Below are 21,061 nucleotides of genomic sequence, written 5' to 3'. Positions count from 1 at the left end.
TTAATTGAGATTGTTTCTAGGAGTGGAAGCTGTATTTCCAAATTTTAGAAGAACTATGTTTGGTTTTACTCTGAATTGGGAAACCATTCAAAGATTTGGACTGCTGGCAGAATGGCATTGCATTATGAACTTTGATACTCACAATAAGCTTGAAGCCAAGGCTGGGATTTACCCAACTAAAGTTTTACCGTTGATCAGAAAAAGTTACATGTACAGCCCCACATTTTCATCAGTAACAGGTAGAAGTTGCCACTTTAAGCCTGTTGTTTTGCAGATGAGTGAAGAAATTGGCAAGAGAAGAAGTTATCTATTAAATTTAGTGTGTGGGAAATAATGTTTGTTCTCAGTGAAACACCGTTTTCTGCACACATTGAAACTTTGCTGAAGTTTCATTAATGTACCATAAACTTCAAACATTTAAACTATACAATGTGATTAATTTGGACCTATGTGAACACAATCAGTCAAGATGCATAAGTCAGGATTCTTGCTGGTCCTTTGCTCCCAAGGCCCAGGAAGCCCTGGGTCTGTTTTTGTTGCTACATATTAGTTTGCACTTTGTAAAATTTTACATAACTGGATCTTTTTCCACAAGTTTTTTAAAGCCTGCTCATAAGTGATCTTTTGTATATGACTTTTTCTCATTTAGCATAATGATTATTACATTGTTCCATGTTGTTGCATATATTACTAGCTTACACTTTGCATAGGTATATCATAATTAAAAATAATATTTTTACATATGTTTGGACTAATAGGAAGAAGCTGCTATGCACATTCACATCTATGTCTTTTTATGGACATATGCTTCCTTTTGCCTAGATACCTAGGAGTCAAATGCATAAATAAAATAATGTGGTTTGTGTTATATAACTTTTGAGAAACTGCACCATTATATATTTTTTATCTGCAGTGTAGGAGATTTTAGCTGCTCCATGTCTTCACCAATGCTCAATGGGTCAAGTTAGAAATGTTTAACCATTGTAACAGGATGTAATACTGTCTTGTTGTGATTTTAATTTGTACTTCCTTGATGAATAATGAAGCAAAGCCAAGTCTGACCAAGCCAAAAATGTTTCAGAGGGAACTTACTTTGTGTGGTCTTTTAGACTCCTTGAATTTACAGATCGCTCACTCAGGAAGTCTATACCTTTCAGGACACATTTGTTTTTTGTTTCTAACTTGCCGACATTTGCAGCTGGAAGTCTTTGAATTAGCAGTACTCTCAGAACTGTTTTTGGACGAAAAAACACAAAACAGCCATGATTCTAAGTTCTACTTTACCAGTTTAATCAGCTGTAGGAATTGTTGGGCAAAGCAAATTTTGCCAGCAATATTTGTGGGATTTAGTCCCTTCACTATAATTGAATAACAGCTTTGTAACTGAATTCAGCCGTCTCTAATATTTAAATGATGCATGTACCTTGATACTCTGAAGACCATTTTAAAGGAAATTGAATTTCCTCAAACTAGTGTCCTAACAATATATGAAAGCAAAGGGATCGAATCCAATTATTTCCAGTGTGTGTCTAGCTCTAAAATTTTGACTCCAAAACACATGTGCAGGAAATTTAGTCTTTGTGTGAATAGCGAGGAGACAGAAAGGAAAGCATTATTTTCTTGGGTGGCATTGCTACCCAAATTGAAGGATATGTCTTTTTAGCAAAGCCATAAGGGCAACTCTGTTTTCTTTTTTTTTCTTAATTTTTTTGATGTTTTTTTTCAAATACATACTGGCCATTTATCAAAACCATACTTCATAGATTCATAATTTTGAAAGCATCACAGTCTATTCTTTCACCAAGGGAAATGCATCTGAATGTTCTTAGGAATATTAATTTAACACAGACCCTGAAAAAAATGTTTTTACTTTTTCTGTAGATCGAAAAGTATCCTGTTTACATGCCTCGCAAGTTCAGAGGCAAACTATGGTTTCTGTTCATGATTTACCTGAAAAGACATTCTCCGATCAACTGGACCAGAGATATATCTTGTGTATCTGGGATATTTGGCAACCTTCAAGTCCACAGAAGGTTTTAATATGTGACTCAAAGGTATAATTCAGAAGTAGAATCATATATTTAGTGGAAAGATGGGAATCTGGGGTGTCAGGGATCTACTTACAAGTGCAAAGAACAGAGAGGAGAGAAAGGGAATAGGCACAGATGAAGAGTCTTAGGACTTCAAAAAAGTTCTTTTTAACTAGATAATGCTACATTTGTGACAATGCACAGTATCATTTCTTTTGCCTCTAGAACAATGGTTCTCAACCTTCCTAATGCCGCAACCCTTTAATATGGTTCTTTATGTTGTGGTGACACCCCCCCAACCATAAAATTATTTTTGTTGCTACTTCATAACTGTAATTTTGCTACTGTTATGAATCAGGCGACCCTGTGAAAGGGTCGTTCGACCCCCCCAAAGGGGTCGAGACCCACAGGTTGAGAACCGCTGCTCTAGAAGGTATTGGTTCAGAAGACCAACTCAGATAAACTTACCTAGTTCCTGATTGAGGAAACCACGATTATCATAGAGCAGATTCGTAGGTCAATTTAGAATTGGTTAATGAATGTAGCTGTGGAGTCCTGGAGGTGTAGTGGGTGATGCCTTGAGCTTCTAACCACAAGGTCAGCAGTTTGACTCCACCAGCTGCTCTTTGGGAGAAAGAGGAGGCTTTCTGCTGCAGTACAGATAGCCGTGGAAACCCCAAAGGTTAGTTCTAACTTGTCCTAGGGTCCCTTTGATTAGGAATTGACTCAATGGCAGCAGGTTTAATGAATTTAGTTAGGTTTAATAAAATTGTTTTTCAAAATTCAGGGATTCTAGATGTATATTATTTATTGTGCCCAGTTTGGGTCTTAAATATTTTAGTGATTTAAGAAAATATATGCCTGAACTTAAAAAAAATAGTTTTATATAATCAGGGATTTTTTGGTTGTTGTTGTTGCTTATTCAGTATCTCTCTCTCAGAAAAAAAATCAAACTTACTGACAGAGTTGTTTCCAATGTCCTTTTAGAACAGAACAGAGCAGCCCCTGTGGGTTGCCAAGACTGCCCGTCTTCACGAGAGTAGGAACTCTCAGCTTTCTAACTTTAAGGTAGCAGTCCAGAGCATGACAACCCATTATGCCACCAAGGCTCCACATGCTCCCAGATTAATGGTGGTATGATTGGATTGATACAGAGATACCAGGAGGACTCCTCTTTCCTTATCAATTGGGAAGATAGGTCTTTATATTCTCCTACTAATATGCTCTTGATCCGTAAAAACTTCATTTTCACTAAAGCTGCGGAGAATATTAAATTTTGCAGTTGTTAGTTTTGTATGGCTAGACAAATAACAACTCTGTTTTGCAATTCAGAATACTGTAATATAAATGAGACCTCAATGCAATGGTGAAGAACTCTACTGCTAACCTAAAGATTGGTGATTCAAAAGAAAGTGGTCACTTGAAATGTGTTCCTTTAAAGATCACAGCTAGCTACCCCATGGGCAGTTCAACTCCGTTCTGTATAGTCATAATGAGTCCAATACAACTGGATGGCACACGACTATGTACTATAAATAAAATGAAGAGGGATAAAACCACTCTTTCACCAATTCAGATAAATTAAAAAATGTCTTGAGCACATTTTATGTACCATGCTGTGTTGTCCAAAACCAAAGCCTGCAAGCTCACTGCTCTTGAGTCAGTTCTGACTCATCGGCATCCTATCAAGCTTGAGCATCCCTGTGTGCTTCTGAGACCCTCCACTTTCTAAGAGCAGTAAGCCTCATTTTTCTCCTGCAAAGCAGCTCCTGCCCAGTGAGTCATCCACTGTCCCTCCTGAGCGCTACATGTTATTTTCGTGATTGTAACAATCCTGCAAGTATGTTTGTTATCCCTACTTTGCATTTGAGGAAATTGACACTCAGATAAGAACCCCTTATCCCCCTTCTCCTCTCTTCCCATACCTCGTAAGTGGTAAAGCCAAGATTTTAAATTGGGATTTGATATAAAGTCGTTTGATATAAAGTCACTGTGTCATGTAGCTTCCCAGGGTGAAATGTTTAAAGGGCTGATGTTACTGTTAGGTGCTGTCATTTATTTATAACTCATAGTAACTCCATATGACGGAGAAGAATGGCATCAGTGGGTTTCCTGACTTGTAATCTTCATGCGGAGCTTTTGTGGCACCGTGGCTAAGTGGTCTGCTGCTAACTGAAAGGTCAGTGTTTCAAACTCCTCAGGAGAAAGAATTTGGTAGTCTGCGTCCATAAATAATGACTGCTTTGGGAGTCCTATGGGGGCAGATCTGCTCTGTCCTATAGGGTCATATTAGATGGCTATAGATATGATGGCGCTCTATATGTATTACTCTGTGTGAGAACTGATAGCCAAGGCTTTCTCTTACAGAGCTGCTTGGTGGGTTTGAAGCAGCCGAGGGCTTAACTATTGCACTGCCGGGCTTCTTCCTTTAATAGGACTACAAGTTCAAATGGAAAAGATCAAATACTAAACTCAGTAAAATGTAGCACTGAACACAGTTCTAGCGTTTTCCCGCTGTCTGACTTCTTGGTATGTGTGGTTTTTTTGTAGGTCACATGTTGCTGCTTTAGCCCTTTCACAGCATTTCTACTGTTTGCTGGAACACTACATGGCTCTGTAGTTGTGTGGGATTTAAGAGAAGACTCTAGGATTCATCATTACGTGAAGCTAGACGATTGTTTCTGGACATTCCGGATAGCAACATTTTCCACCGGTCAGTGCTCACCTTTTGATTATATTATTACATATTCTCCAGAGAAGTCCTGCCAGGTTCTAGGAATGCCTAACCTTGATTTGTCTTTATCCAGTCAGCGTATGCATTCTAATGGAGAGCTGACCTATGTCTAGTGCCAAAGGAGTCATTTGATAAAACAAAACTGAACAAAAATCCTTTCATCAGATAATGCTTATCCAGTGACAGTAATTTTAATTTTTAAAATTTATTATAGATTTTAAAAATCTTGAGATATTTTTACTTTTTAAAACGTTTTTTCCTTCAAATCTTTTTCTTGGGAGCTAATAACAGATAGCATATCATTGCATAGTTTAATCACGTCAAGCAGTATTGTCCAATTGCTACCACAAAGTTTCAAAACATTCTCTTTCCTCTTGAAGTCCTTGATATTATCTCCCCTTTACCCCGCTTCCACCCTTCCCTGTTGTGCCCGCCAGGAACCCTTATTCTACTCGTCTCTAAATTGGGCAATATCAACAACACTCTATTAATAATTAAAGCCTTTATTAAACAGCTGGAAAACTCTCAATCCAGAACAATGAAATCTCAAACTCTTTATAGTTCCAAAATAGGGGGCTGGCTCAAGGGGAGGGATATTCTAGCTGTTACCATCATCAAGTTGGCAGGGTAATGGGGTTGGGGGGAGTAGCACAGCTGCAGGTGCTAATTCGAGGTTTCATAAGATCCTGTACAGTTCTTGCTAACTGGGCAGACAGAGTTTGGAGACACCTCTGAAGAATCAAGGTCTTGTCTGGAGAGCCGGGATGGGGAAGAGGAGATGCGGTGGGGGTGGGGGCTAACTGCTAGCAGGGGTTAAAGGCAGTTTGAAAAGAAAATGACGTTTGTATTTTAAGCCAGGTTACTACAGAAAACATATAACAAATATTCAAGAGGGCTACTCCCAATGACAAAACACATCAGAACTAAACCCCAATATGAAGAAAACAACACAGAAAATGTTGAAAACCAGATAAGGCACATGTATTGGGAGGTGGAGTGGGGGTGGGGCTGGGCGAGGCTCAACTGACAAGGTTTTAACTGTTTAAGTCAGGTTTATCATTTTGATCTCCTAGAGATCTCCTGGTGTGTTGCTACCAGAATCAGGAGGGCCTGTGGGCCGATGCTGCTGCTAGTCCAGGAAGGGGCCTCAGGCTTTGAGGGGTGGAAACAGACAGACAGACAGCAACAACACCCAAGCACAGTCATTGAAGGGTATTGTGCAAACTTAGGGGGCAATTACACCTCTTTGACTGCTGGTCACCACTGTGGGATCATCGCTGGTGTTGGCAAAGACAGCTGGTTAGTTATCTGGCTCCTGCTCTAATCAGAATGCTGCTTGTAATAATTCAACGTGGTCACATGGGCCTATTGGTAGGTGGCTGTGGACCACCCTTCGGGCTACTAACCGTAAAGTCAATAGTTTGAAACCACCAGCCTTCTCAACAGGAGAAAGATGAGGCTTTCTATTCCTGTAAAGGTTTATTGCCTCGGAATCCTCCAGGGGCAGGTCTGCTTTGTTGTACAGGTTTGCTGTGAGTTGGAATCAACTCAATGGCAATGAGTTTCAGTTGACGCCTCCTTATTGGCTCCTACTTCTCTGCAGTATTTGATCTTTATCCTTCCTTCAAACTTCTGGGTTCCAGGATTGCCATCCACATCTGTGCCATTCATTCTCTCAATCTTTGTTGTAGAGAGTCCGGATAGTCTATCTGCCTAGTCTGCCATCGCCTTTCCTCCTGGGCGTGTAGTTTTACATTACATAGTAAGGTGTAGCAGTGTGTGCGTTTGACTTTAGCACAGTTATCTCACCTAGCACTTGAAACAGCAGATACATTAGATACCTCTTGCAGGTGTGAAATGGACCAGACTACCTAGCCCTTAATTTACTTCTGGTGAATAGTTTATGTCATAAATTATTTGATATAGCAACAACTATTTAGTAAGCATGTCCTGTGTTCTAGAGCCTTTTATAATAAGGGTTTTGTGTGTACCACCACTATTATTAGGAAGCCCACTGCCATCAGGTCCATTCTGACTCAGGGCTTCTGAGACTATCAGTACAAGCTGCAAACAGCCTCATCTTTCTCATGGGGAGTGCAGACCTTATTGTTAGCAGGTCAGCCTTTCTTCCATAGTACTGCAATACTACTTACTACTGTGAATAGTTTTCTCATATGAGGTTGCCGAAGGGTGAATTTGCACAAGGTCAGCTCAGCTGCTTGTTGACAGAGACTGCATTCAGATTGAGTCTGTCTGACTCCAAAGCCACACTTGTAACCCTGCTCTAGCCTGCTGGTCTGTGCTGCCAGGCCTCTCTTTGATGTAGCTGTGCTCATGCCAACCAGAATGGGCACAGGCCAGGGAGTCCACTGGACAGACTTTCCCCTGATCTCCATTGTTCTCTGGCACTTTTCCCCTGCTCATTAGTCCTGCCTTACCCCTTCAGACACACACTTCCCTTCCCCACATTCCAGATGCCTATATCTGGTTTTCTTCACATTTTCTAGTCTTATGTAAAAGGGGCCGGAGAGAGAAGGCATATGATGCAAACAAGTGTGTGCTTTTGCTCTGAGGACATTTCTGTAAAGCAGGGTTTTCAACAGTGGTGCGATTGACATCTTGGTCCAGATAATTCTTTGTTATGCAGGCTGTCCTATGTGTTGTGCGGTGTCAGTAGCACCCTCCACTGAATTGTGACCATCAAAAATATTTGTAGGCATTGCCAAGTATCCCCTGTTTACAGAAGGGCAAGCTCATTCCCAACTGAGAACCAAAGTTGAAAAGTGAGAGCTACTTCCCCATGCTTGGCTTATTGATAGCCCTGGATGGGAATGCCCTACTACCCACTTACAATAACTCCTCTTACTGCTATCTTTTCTAGTTCAACCTCCAAACTTATTGCCATCTAGTCAATTCTGACTCACAGCTACCCTATAGGATAGAGTAGAGCTGTCCCTGGGGGTTCTGAGACGGTCACTCTTTACTGGGGAAGAAGCTTCACCTTTCCTCCCGGCTGGTGGTTTTGAAAGGCTGACCTATGGCTAGGAGCTCAACGTGTAACCACTATGCTGCCAGGGTTCCCTGCTTCCTGGTAGCTAGTAAAAATATTTATCCATAGTTCTTCCTCTTCTAATCAAGATCGCAGCTAATGGTACCTCTTCTCTTCAGACTTGGATTATATTGATATCTTTATAGTCCATAATTTGTAACAATTCGTGGTTTTGAAAAAATAGTTGCGTCTCTGTACATCAGTGGCTATCAACCTTCCTAATGCCACAACCCTTTAATACAGTTCCTCATGTTGTGGTGACCCCCAACCATAAAATTATTTTCATTGCTGCTTCATAACTGTAATTTTGCTACTGTTATGAATCGTAATATAAATATCTGATATGCAGGATATATTTTCATTGTTACAAATTGAACATAATTAAAGCATAGCGATTAATCTCAAAACAATATGTAACTATATATTATGAAATTTGTGTTTTCCAATGGTCTTAGGCGACCCCTGTGAAAGTCATTCAACCCCCAAAGGGGTCATGACCCACAGGCTGAGAACCACTGTTGAGCATCTTCTCTGTAAGCCCCCTGTTTACATTAGAAACATCAGGTTTGTCATTTCCCTTTCATTTTCCAGTGCTTCTCTGGTGGTGCTGTCAAATGAGCTCTGTAATTTTAGCCCCAGTCTGTTGGTTCAAATCCATCAACTGCTCCAGAAGAGAAATATGAGATTGTCTGCTTCTGTACAGACGTCGAGCTAGAGAAACCCTATATAGGGTTACAATGAATTGGAATTGCTTTGATCACAGTGGGTAGGTTTCCTGATAGCGGATGAATGATCTACCAAGCCCAGATTGTGTTCAGTGGTCTTTCATTGCCAGTGGCACTTAACTCTCTGGGGATGGTTTGGTCTGAGTGTTCTTAAGTCATGGAGAGTCCAAGTGTTCCCTCCCTGCTCCTCCGTACAACAGCGATCGATCATGGCAGCTTTGTTCCCGCTGGCGTTTTCCAATCTTCTTACAAGCATCCTGAGGTTTGTGATCTCCTCTGTTTCCTACTAATGGTGAAAGGGATCATCACATTTCAGTTACTCATGCTCTTTATTTGTCTGGTGGGTTTAGGGGAGGTTATGTGGAGAGATTGGGGGACAGGCAGCTGCTGTTGTCCTTCAAACCCAGCAACAGCTTTCTGTCTGCCCATCCAGGCACTAAATGTACTGCATTTATTATTTTCTTTTTAGGTTTCCTCTTTTTATTCTTTCTTGTGAATAAGTTTGGGTTTTTAAATCATTTTATTGGGGCCTCATACAACTCATCACAATCTACACATACATCAATTTTGTAAAGCACATCTGTACATTCGTTGCCCCCATCATTCTCTAAACATTTACTCTCCACCCAAGCCCCTGGCATCAGCTCCTCCTTTTTCCCCCCTCTCTCCCTGCTTCCCACCCTTATGAACCCTTGATAATTTATAAATTATTATTTTGTCATATTTTACACTGTTTGACATGTCCCTTCACTCACTTTTCTGTTGGCTGTACCCAAGAGAGGAGATCACATGTAGATCCTTGTAATTGGTTCCCCCTTTCTACCCCACCTTCCCTCCACCTTCCGGGTATCGCCACTCTCGGCACTGACCCTGAAGGGATGACCTGTTCTGGATTCCCTGTGTTTCCAGTTTCTATCTGTAACAGTGTACATCCTCTGGTATAACCAGATTTGTAAGGTGGAATTGGGATCATGATAGTGGTGGGAAGGAACTATTTAAGAACTAGAGGAAAGTTTTATGTTTAATTGTTGCTACACTGCACCCTAACTGGCTCATCTTCTCCTAGCGACCCCTCTGTAAAGTGATATGCAGTTGCCTACAGATAGGTCTTGTGTCTCCAGTCTGCACTCTTCATCATTTATAATGATTTGATTTTTTGTTCTGATGATGCCTGATCCTTTTCACAGCTTATGATCACACAGGCTGGTGTGCTTCTTCAATGTGGGCTTTGTTGCTTCTGAGCTAGATGGCCACTTGTTTATCTTCAAACCTTTAAGACCCCAGATACTATATCTTTTGATAGCCGGGCACCATCAGCTTTCTTCACCACATTTGATTATGCACCCGTTTGTCTTCAGTGAATGTATTGGGAGGTGAGCATCATGGAATGCCAGTTTAAAATAAGAAAGTATTCTTGCATTGAGGGAGTACTTGAGTGGAGCCCAATGTCCATCTGCTACTTTAATGCTAAACCTATAAATATATGCACAGGATCTATTTCCCCATCCTCATGTATAAATATATTTACATATGTACATGCCTGTATTTAGACCTCTATAAATGCCGTTTGCCTCCTAGCTCTTTTCTCTATTTCCTTTTACTTTCCTCTTGTTCCACTATCATGCTCAGCCTTCATTTGGGTTTCAGTAATTCCTCTCGGTTACATTACCCTTAGTCACTCCCTACCAAGCCTCCTACACTCTCCTCACCACCAGTTTGGATCACTTGTTCCCTTGTCCCTGGGTTTGTTAACATCACTTCCTTTTCCTCCACCTCCCGCTCTCCCATGTCCCCCCAGAACCGTCGGTCCATTGGTTTTTCTCCAGATTGTTCATCCAGCCTGTCTCATTTAGACAGACATCTGGTAATAATAACATACACAAAAACAAGACAGAGCAAAACAAAGTAACAAAAGAACACAATTCAACAACAAAAAGCCAATGACAAAAACAAACAAACAACAACAACAAAGGCCTGTAATTAGTTCAAGGACTGTTTGTTTGTCTTTAGGAGTGTTTTCCAGTGGAGTCTGATGGGGTGGTAACCCTGGCCCCAAAGTCTATTTTTGGTATTCCCTGGGGACTTCGTTTCTCTGTTCCCCTTGCTTTTCTGTTGCACGCCCTTAGTGTTTTGTCTCGGTGTGATGGGATCAGATTGGGCGCAATTGGCGTATTACTTTCAAGTGGGTGTTGTTGTATTTTTAAACTGTAGATGGTATCCTTACATCAGTAAACCACCAAAGTCCTCTTCAAGCAATAGAACCTGTCTCAACAGCTGTCTGCAAGAAACAGAACTTTGTGCTTTCTCCCTTTTCTACTCAAGAAGGTAATCAGATATGTCACCATCTTTAAAACTACTTCAATCAATCATTATGAATTTTGTGGTATTTAAAAATGTTTTTCAATTTTTTCCCCCTACTCACATTAGAAACATCAGGTTTGTCATTTCACATTGCTTCGTTGGATGAAAGTGGAGTTCTTAATGTATGGGTAAGTAAAGATGTGATTCAAAGTATTTGTAGCTGAAAGAGGAGCACTGAATTAAATACGTGAACTCTTTTCATCAGTTAGATTTTGACTAATTTGGGCCAATGATAAATGCTGAATTGGAGGGAGCAGGCTGCAAGAAGAAGAGAACAGGTCAATTATAAAGTGAGAGCAAACACAGGAGTTACTAGTTTGTGCACATAATGGGGGAATACAAAATTTTATGCTTGGTGGATTGGGGGGCTCAATTAAATTTGAACATAATGTCAGGGCTATAGAATACTGTAAGGAAGGAATCCTTTGGCTATTGATGAAGTCACTGAGTAGAAGATGATAAAAAAGAGATGAAAATATTATTTTTTTTTTAACAATTTATTGGGGCTCATACAATTCTTTTCACAGTTCATACATATACATACATCAATTGTATAAAGCACATCTGTACAGTCTTTGCCCTAATCATTTTTTTCTCTTTTCTTCTTTTACATTTTATTATGGACTCAAACAACTCTTACCACAATCCATACATACACATACATCAATTGTATAAAGCACATCCATACATTCCCTGCCCCAATCATTCTCAAGGCATTTGCTCTCCACTTAAGCCCCTTGCATCAGGTCCTCTTTTTTTCCCCCCTCCCTCCCCATTCCCCCCTCCCTCATATGCCCTTGGTAATTTATACATCGTTATTTTGTCATATCTTGCCTTATCCGGAGTCTCCCTTCCCCCCTTCTCTGCTGTCCCTCTCCCAGGGAAGAGGTCACATGAGGATCCTTGTAATCAGTTCCCCCTTTCCAACCCACTCACTCTCCACTCTCCCAGCATCGTCCCTCACACCCTTGGTCCTGAAGGTATCATCCACCCTGGACTCTCTGTACCTCCAACCCTCATATGTACCAGTGTACAGCCTCTGTCCTATCCAGCCCTGCAAGGTAGAATTCGGATCATGGTAGTTGGGGGGAGGAAGCATCCAGGATCTGGGGGAAAGCTGTGTTCTTCATCGATACTACCTCACACCCTAATTAACCCATCTCCTCTCCTAAACCCCTCTATGAGGGGATCTCCATTGGCCGACACTTGGGCCTTGGGTCTCCACTCTGCACTTCCCCCTTCATTTAATATGATATATATATACATATATGCACATACATATATACATACACACATATATACACATACATACACACACTTATATCTTTTCTTTTTTGCATGATGCCTTATACCTGGTCCCTTGGGCACCTCGTGATCGCACTGGCCGGTGTGCTTCTTCCATGTGGGCTTATTTGCTTCTGAGCTAGATGGCCGCTTGTTCACCTTCAAGCCTTTAAGACCCCAGACACTATCTCTTTTGATAGCCGGGCACCATCAGCTTTCTTCACCACATTTGCTTATGCACCCATTTGTCTTCAGCGATCCTATCATGGAGGTATGCAGTCAATGATAAGATTTTTTGTTCTTTGATGCCTGGTAACTGATCCCTTTGGGACCACTCGATCACACAGGCTGGTGTGTTCTTCCATGTGGACTTTGTTGCTTCTGAGCTAGATGGCCGCTTGTTTATCTTCAAGCCTTTAAGACCCCAGTCACTATCTCTTTTGATAGCCGGGCAACCATCAGCTTTCTTCACCACATTTACTTGTTCACCCACTTTGGCTCCAGCCGTTGTGTCGGGAGAGTGAGCATCATAGAGTTCCAATTTAATAAAAAAAAAGGTATTCATGCATTTAGGAAGTGTTTGAGTAGAGGCCCAAGGTCCTTCCGCCACCTTAATACTTGACATATAAATATAGACACATAGATCTATTTCCCCATCCTCCTATATATATTTGCATGTACATGTCTTTGTCTAGACCTCTATGAATGCCCTTTGACTCCTAGCTCTTTCCTCCATCTCCCTTGACCTTCCTCCTGCCCTACTACCATGCTTCATCGCCACCTGGGCTAGAGTATACCTCTTCTCTAAGCAACCTTACCCTTGATCATTTCCCACCAGGCCTGCCACTCCCCCTTCTCTACCATTTGGGGTCCCATGTTTTTCCCTTGTCCCTGGGTTTGTTAACACCACTTCCTTACCCCCCCACCCCAAGTCCCCCCAGAACTGTCGGTCCCGTTGTTTTTCCTCCAGATAGTTCATCCAGCCTGTCCTATTCAGACAGACCTGTGGAGTCACTAACATGCACGAAAACAAGACAGAGGAAAACAAAGCAACAGTATGCAACCAGACAACAAAACAAAAACAAACCACTGACAAAGAACAGAACAAAACAGTTCACAAGAGAAAGGCTTGTAGTTAGTTCAGGGATCGTTTTCTGGCCCTTAGGAGCGTTTTCCAGTCCAGTCTGTTGGGGCACCACGCCCTGGGAGATGAAAATATTATTAATAAAAATTAATAACATTGAAATGTCCGTGCTAAAGTTAGTTATTTAAGGGCCCAGCAGTAACACAGGTAGCTTAAGGTGACACCTCACCTTCTCTAGAAGTCTCACAGAAACCTCCCCCCCCCACCTTTGTGCGGTGCCACAGCCAATCGGGGAGAAGCGCAGGCTCCTTTTAGACATGATCATTGATTTCTGCCCCAAAAGTGTATTCATGTGGGGTTCTTTTGTTCGTACACTCGCTCTGACTTTCTTTACCTTCTCGTGTGGCCACACCTGTGTCACTCTGACTCTCCTTTCTCCTCTCCCTTTCTTGGCTTCCGGCTCTTCTCTCTACTCTGTCTTCCAAACTCCCCTAGTCCTGCCCCCTTTACTCTCCTCCATTCTAAACACAGATCCTTAACTCTAATAAACCTGTTAATTAAAACCCACACTCTGGGTCCGCTTTCTTTTTATTCCCATTCTAACAGGTAATCAGTTTTTTTTCTGAAGCAATTCTACTTTTAGAACTAAGTAATAGCAGTATAGCACATTATCTTAATTAGAGATCTGATTTGCTTAGATTGCTTAAAATTATAAAATATATTAATACTCATTACTGATATTTTGATTTTAGGTGGTTGTTGAATTACCAAAGGTGGACATTGCAGGTTCTATAAGTGACTTAGGTAATTATTAAGTTTAAAGAAATTGATTGTGCTTAATGTTTTCTAAAATGAATAGAGATGAAAGAAACCAGTAACTGGTTTGGGAGTATTTGTTTGTAAAATAAATTAAATATTTTAATTAAAACAGAGCTTTCTTTAAAAAAAAGCTTATTTTATTGGGGCTCTTACAGCTCTTATAACAATCCATACATCAATTCTAAAAACAGCACATTAAAGTTGTATATTTTATAACATTATCAAAAGGCCTCTCAGAATGATTAAGTGATATTCTAGTGATGTTCTAATAAGTTTAATGTTTTTATTTAATAAGTGTTTGCAAATTACGCAATTTTATTGTATTAAGTTGTAAGTTAAGGAAGTTTACAACTTTAATGTCTTTTCCAACATATGAGGGTAAGCAGAAAAATATTAATATAAAATAATAATTATCCTTATTAAAATATCAAAATACGAAGCTATTTTTCTTGATATATCCTCCACCAAAGTCTGCAGACTGAAAAAATACAACTTTTTATTTTGGTTTGAGTGAAGATTCACAGAGAAAATTGGTTTTCCATTCAGCTTTCATAGAGATTTTGTTTCATGACATTGATTGCAGTTCCTATAATATAAAAGCACTCTTCCCACTTTCTTCCTATGCTTACCATGTGGATGATTGTTCTAAGGAGTACTTGTCTCCCTGGTATTGTTTACCTTTTAGCTCTGTTTATTGTTTGGCTGAAAATGGAGCCATAGAATTGAGTTCAGTTGCTGAGCTGAAGAGGCCATTGCCTCAGGGTTTCCACCAGTCTCTATTACACCAGTAAGCCTGTTTTGTTTTTTAATGATTTGGCGTATTGTTCCACATTTTTCTTCCATTCTATCAAAGTCCTCCTATTCTGATTCCTTTCAGAGCAGGCAGAAATGGTAGCTGGGCACCATCCAGTTCTTCTGGTCTTAGGGTGGTGGAGACTGAGGTTTGAGAAGTCCATTAGTCCTTTGTTCTGAATTTTCTCCATGTCTTTAATTTTCTTCACTCTTCTCTGCCCCGAATGGGGAGCATCTTAGATGACTGCTTGCAAAGCTTTTAAGCAGATGGAATCCACTTCTGAAAGGATCTCTGGTGGTGCTTTGGGGTGAGTGTTGGCCGCTAACTGCTAGGTCAGTGGTTCAGACTTACCAGTTACTCCATAGGAGAAAGATGAGGCCTTTTTTTTTTTTTTTGCTTCTGTAACGATTTACAGCCTCAGAAGCCCTTTATAGGGTCTATCTTAAGTTAGGTTTGTTGGAGAAGCAAAACCAGTGAAACATATTTTTATATATTTAAGAATTATTTCAATAAAATGACCTACATAGTTACAGTAGTGGGGAAGTCCAAGTCTGAGCAGGTTCTAAGTCCACGGGTCAGATGTTAGATTGGAGGCTTCTCCCGAATCTTAGCTTTTCAGGTGGGAAAATGACTGGTTACTGCAGAGGCAAGGTGAGCAGGTCAGCCTTATGACTGTAGAAGTAAATGAATTTAAGGCCAGCAGCTCAGCTGTCTAGCCACTTCTGAATCACTCAGCAGGCACAACTATTGACTCAAGTGTAAAGAACTGGAGATTGATAGAGTCCTAGGAAAAATCTAGGTCCAATAAAAAGCAAGTGAGCTTACCCACAGTATCCACTTATATTGGAAGCAGGCCATACCCCTGAGGAAACTTTCTTTTAATTGATTTCATCAGGGTGTGACTTGAGTAACCATGTTGTATCCCACCCTAATCTTACAACTAGTTGACTGCTTATAGATGATCCCATTATGGACTTGATTATATTTTGTTGGGACACATCATAGGGTTTTAACTGCCACACTACTGAGTACTCCATCCCAGCCAAGTAGATATAGAGCCTTAACTATTACAGAGTTGCTATGAGTTGGAATCAACTTGGCGTTAGAGGTTGGTATATACTTTGAAAGATAGACTTCTCATTTCTGTAACCCTTCCTTGAAGAATCCTGTGTTGTTGGAATTATACCATGTCAAAAAGTCAGTTTAGGCATTTTCAAGGGACTCAAATTGTGTTCCTTTTCAATGTTGTTTGAGTTTTAGAAACAAAAAGTCTGAAGGGGCAAGATAGGGTTGTAGGATTGATGAGTAAATTTCCTAATGAAATTACCATAGGAAAGCCATTTCAACCCTTGAAGAATGATCAGGTGTATTTTCCTGCTGGAAAAAAAAATTCTCAGCAAACTTTTCCTGGTCTTTATTCCCCTCACCAGGACAGTTTCCAATTTTCTTAAAACGTCTTCCTAATAAGCACCTGTGATTATCCTGTGCCTTTCAAGAAAAATCTATCAAGATTATCCCATTGGGTACAGTATAGCACCGATGAAACCTACAATTTCCTCTGGTTCTTTAATGCTCCTCCCCTCTTCCCGTGCCCCCCCCCCCCCGCTATCATGACCTCAATTCTACCCTACAACTCTGGCTAGACCAGAGGATATACACTGGTACAGTTAAGAGCTGGAAACACAGGGAATCCAGGACAGATAAACCCCTTAGGGACCAATGGTATGAGTGGAGATACCAGGAAGATAGGGTAAGGTGGAGGGAGAATCCATCACAAGGATTGACATATGACCCCCTCAAGTGGGGACGAACAAATGGGTAGGTGAAGGGAGACAGCGGATGATGTAAGATATGAAAATAATAATTTATAATATCAAGGGTTCATAGAGGAGGGAGGTGGGGAGGGATGGAAAGAAATGAGCTGATATCAAGGGCTCAAGTGGAAAGGAAATGCTTTGAAAATAGTGATGGCAATAGATATACAAATGTGCTTGACACAATGGATGAATGTATGGATTGTGATAAGAGCTGTTAAGTGCCCCCACTAAAGGTTTAATAATAATAAAAAGATTATCCCATTGGATAACAACCTGAGCAGAATTGAACTGACCCAGTTCTGAATTGAACTGATGGCCTCAGAAGCTGTTGATTTGATTGGACCTTTGTTTCGAAGGCACCTTAAGGAGACTAAGACAAGTGTATTATTGAGAGAACTTGCCCACCCACACCCATCCTATGACCACAGATAAAAGCTTGAAACGTGTGTTATTTGGAGTAAAGCTGTGCATGTATGAACTGGAACCCTATTGGCATTATAATTTGACTTAGCTTCATACTTCAGATGTCCACATTCTTGAATACTCATGAATGACAGCTTTGGTGCTTTTTGATTTTAGATTTATGTCTGGGCATATCAGCAAAACTAAATACAACTCTCTTAAGATTACTTATATTGGATGTAATCTTAGTGCCTCAAACTTACTGCCTTTGAGTCTAGGCAACCCTAAAGACAGGGCAGAACTTCTCCTGTGAATTTCTGAGTCTGTAACTCTCTTTAAAATTATTTATTTATTATTCATTTTATTGGGTTGGGGGGCTCTTACAAATCTGATGACAATCCATCATTCAATTGTTTTAAGCATGCTTGTACATATTTTGCCATCAACATTTGCAAAACCTTTTCTTTCAACTTGAGCCCTTGTGTAACTCTTTATAGGAGTAGAAAGCCTCATCTTTCTCCCCTCAAGCAGCTGGTGATTTCAAAGCCCTGACCTTGTGGTTAGCAGCCTAACACATAACCACTACACTACCAAACCTCCTAGACTGTATGATAATGAAGTACTATCGAGTACTCAGATGTCATGTGGGAACAGATATTTAGAGCAAAAAATATGTGAATCTCCCATAGTTTGCTATTTTTGTTCTCATGTTATATGATATCCAATTCCAAAAAGGTGCTTGGAAATTTGGAATAATTAGGTCCATTACATTCTGTAGTCTAGGCTAGCCCATGTTTTAAATTAGGCATTGGCAGTAGGTTTTTAGCCACTTACTTTCTGTCATCGTCAACTTGTTTGCATCAGGAATATTCTAGTAAATCAGGTGAAAATGATAATGACCTGCTCTTTTAAAAATAATTGTTGTTGAGCTTATATCCAGCAAAACCATATGCCAACTCAAGTTCTTCATGTGCAGTTAGCTCAGTGATGTTGCTTATATTCTTCTTGCTATGGGATCACACTTACCCCCTTTGCTAGACAGGAACTCGCCAAGGTTCCTGTCTAATCTCGCAAGTTGCTGTTGTCAGTTTTATGGGAGATCTTAAAAGAGCACAATGCTTAAGGGGGACACCTTAATTAGTTAACCTAAACTATTATTTGGTTTTTAAGATCAGGTCTTTGGCTTAAGATTTAAAATGGCCTCTTTAGTTGAAAGCTTAAATTTTTTCCAGGAGCTCATCCAATGTCCAGGGCTTCCGGATTTTGGATGTTATGAGAAGTGTATCCTCTGTTCTGCATTTCCTCTCTTAATCAGAATTCTTCTGTAGCGATCTTTGATTACAGTGTTGAGTAAGAGTAGCCGGCTACCATCTAGTTCTCTGGTCTCATTGCAGAGGAAGCAGTTGTTCATGGATATTCTGGCTCCTTGAAATGAAGAGGAGGAATGGTTTGCTCTCTGTATAGCTAATAGGAGCTGGTGGCATCGTGGCTTATGGAATGGCCTTGTAACTACACGGCCAGCGTTTCAAACCTACCAGATTCTCCTGTAAGATTAGAAAGGAACCAAGGGGGAAACAAAAAAAGGGTGATGGTGGTAAAAATGATCAAGAAGGTTCTTATATTTATATAAACCATCAATAGAGTAGGCTTCTATTTTTTTCACCATTATGGTTGATAGTAAGGTATTAAAAAGCAGTCTCTATAAATTAGTCTATAATCCAGCCAGGGGAACACAATTGTTTTGCATGAAAAATATGTTGCACAAAAATGTTTTGTCATATCTATGCAATATTTTAAAAAGAAATTATAAGATAGTATGTGTTATATAGTTCAGTATTGCTATGTAAAGCTTCCATTTATTCACAGACATATAGCAAATTCTGAGCACATTCCAATTTTGCTAAAAAATGTTGGACATTAAACAGCTATAGGAAAGTACAAAGTGTTTCCCAACTCTGCCTTGCATAAATTAGTAGCCCATTTGAGAACCACTCATAAAAACTAATCAGCCACCAGTTTTCTCTCATTCATTTTTCAAGTGTTTCTTGAATGGACAAGGTCTGGTCCCAGGTCCAAGGGAAGCGAAGATGAAAAGACACAAACCCTGCCATAGGGAGTTTCCGCCTCTGTGGGACGGTACATTGGCATGTGCAGTAAAGTATTTGCTGTTTCAAGACTTCAGATGTGTTAAACGTTTACTGTTCCTCCCTCAGCGTTTTATTTTATGAATTCATTTTCATTCTACTAATCTTTTATCCAATATGGCCAAGAATGACAAATTCTTAATTCTCAACTCTTAACTCCAGGCCAAGCAATTAGAGAGGGAATACTGGTTTTGATTTATATTGTAATGTCATTTCCTAAAGCAGAAAATTTTCCAAAGCAATGAAAAATGATTCCAGGCAACTGTAATTAGATGTTGTTTGCAGTATTGTATTTGGAAGTGCTTTTATTTTTGGTCTGTCTATTTTCAGGTTTAATACCTGGTGGGAGGATAAAATTGGTACATAGCTCTGTGATTCAGTTGAATATCAGGTAAGACTATACCATTGAGAGGATGCTGAAACAGTTCCCTTTATCTTACTAAGATCAGCTTTTCACAGGAAGGAAATAGCATTAGGTAATTGTGTGTGAATTAATAGTTTGTAATTGAAGCTATTTTCTCACATTGTAATTTTGCTATTTGGTTAGTTTATTGTCGAGTCATTATAATAAAATTCAAATGTATAGCTAGCTTTGTTTCCTTGATTAAAATGTTTGATTTTATACAGATACTTTTGGACTATTATGCATTTTTAGTATAATCTGGAAGTTGAATTTCAATTAGATAATTTTCAAGAACAAGAAACTGATGTGAAAGCATTTTCAATAATTTAGATTTCTGCTTTTATGGATATAACTTATGACAAAAGTAAATATACTAATTCATTTGTGTCACTTACATATTCCTTATTAATTTACTTCCCAAGATTTTACTTAAAACCATTTTTTTTTCTTCTTTTACATTTTATTAGGGACTCATACAACTCTTACCACAATCCATACATATACATACATCAATTGTATAAAGCACATCCATACATTCCCCGCCCCAATCATTCTCAAGGCATTTGCTCTCCACCTAAGCCCCTTGCATCAGGTCCTCTTTTTTTTTCCCCTCCTCCCTCCCCATTCCCCCCTCCCCCATATGCCCTTGGTAATTTATACATCATTGTTTTGTCATATCTTGCCCCATCCGGAGTCTCCCCTCCCCCCTTCTCTGCTGTCCCTCTCCCAGGGAAGAGGTCACATGTGGATCCCTGTAATCAGTTCCCCCTTTCCAACCCACTCACCCTCCACTCTCCCAGCATCGTCCCTCCCACCCTTGGTCCTGAAGGTATCATCCACCCTGGATTCCCTGTACCTCCAACCCCCATATGCACCAGTGTACAGCCTCTGTCCTATCCAGCCCTGCAAGGTAGAATTCGGATCATGGTAGTTGGGGGGAGGAAGCAACCAGGATCCGGGGGAAAGCTGTGTTCTTCATCGATACTACCTCACTCCCTAATTAACCCATCTCCTCTCCTAAACCCCTCTATGAGGGGATCTCCATTGGTCAACACTTGGGCCTTGGGTCTCCAATCTGCACTTCCCCCTTCATTTAATATGATATATATATACATATATATACATACATATATACATATACACATATATACACATACAAACACACACTTATATCTTTTTTTTTTTGCATGATGCCTTATACCTGGTCCCTTGGGCACCTCGTGATCGCACTGGCCGGTGTGCTTCTTCCATGTGGGCTTATTTGCTTCTGAGCTAGATGGCCGCTTGTTCACCTTCAAGCCTTTAAGACCCCAGACACTATCTCTTTTGATAGCCAGGCACCATCAGCTTTCTTCACCACATTTGCTTATGCACCCATTTGTCTTCAGCGATCCTATCATGGAGGTGTGCAGTCCG

General features: G+C 40.2%; 1 protein-coding gene across 2 annotated transcripts in view; it reads left to right on the top strand.

Moving 5' to 3' along the window:
• Nucleotides 1-21,061, top strand: part of DYNC2I1 (dynein 2 intermediate chain 1) — a 100,202-nt gene that overhangs the window by 60,191 nt on the left and 18,950 nt on the right. For both annotated transcript variants that reach the window (XM_075550161.1, XM_075550160.1), the window contains 6 exons: nt 1,882-2,054; nt 4,581-4,743; nt 10,750-10,863; nt 10,966-11,027; nt 14,020-14,071; nt 19,573-19,633. In XM_075550161.1, coding sequence (XP_075406276.1) covers nt 1,882-2,054; nt 4,581-4,743; nt 10,750-10,863; nt 10,966-11,027; nt 14,020-14,071; nt 19,573-19,633 — 625 coding nt within the window. The remainder of the gene's footprint in view (nt 1-1,881; nt 2,055-4,580; nt 4,744-10,749; nt 10,864-10,965; nt 11,028-14,019; nt 14,072-19,572; nt 19,634-21,061) is intronic.

The sequence above is a fragment of the Tenrec ecaudatus genome, chromosome 5 (genome assembly GCF_050624435.1).
Source record: "Tenrec ecaudatus isolate mTenEca1 chromosome 5, mTenEca1.hap1, whole genome shotgun sequence".
Lineage (NCBI taxonomy): Eukaryota > Metazoa > Chordata > Mammalia > Afrosoricida > Tenrecidae > Tenrec > Tenrec ecaudatus.
The sequence above is the reverse complement of the archived record's forward strand: the minus strand, read 5'-3'. Positions and strand labels throughout refer to the sequence as shown.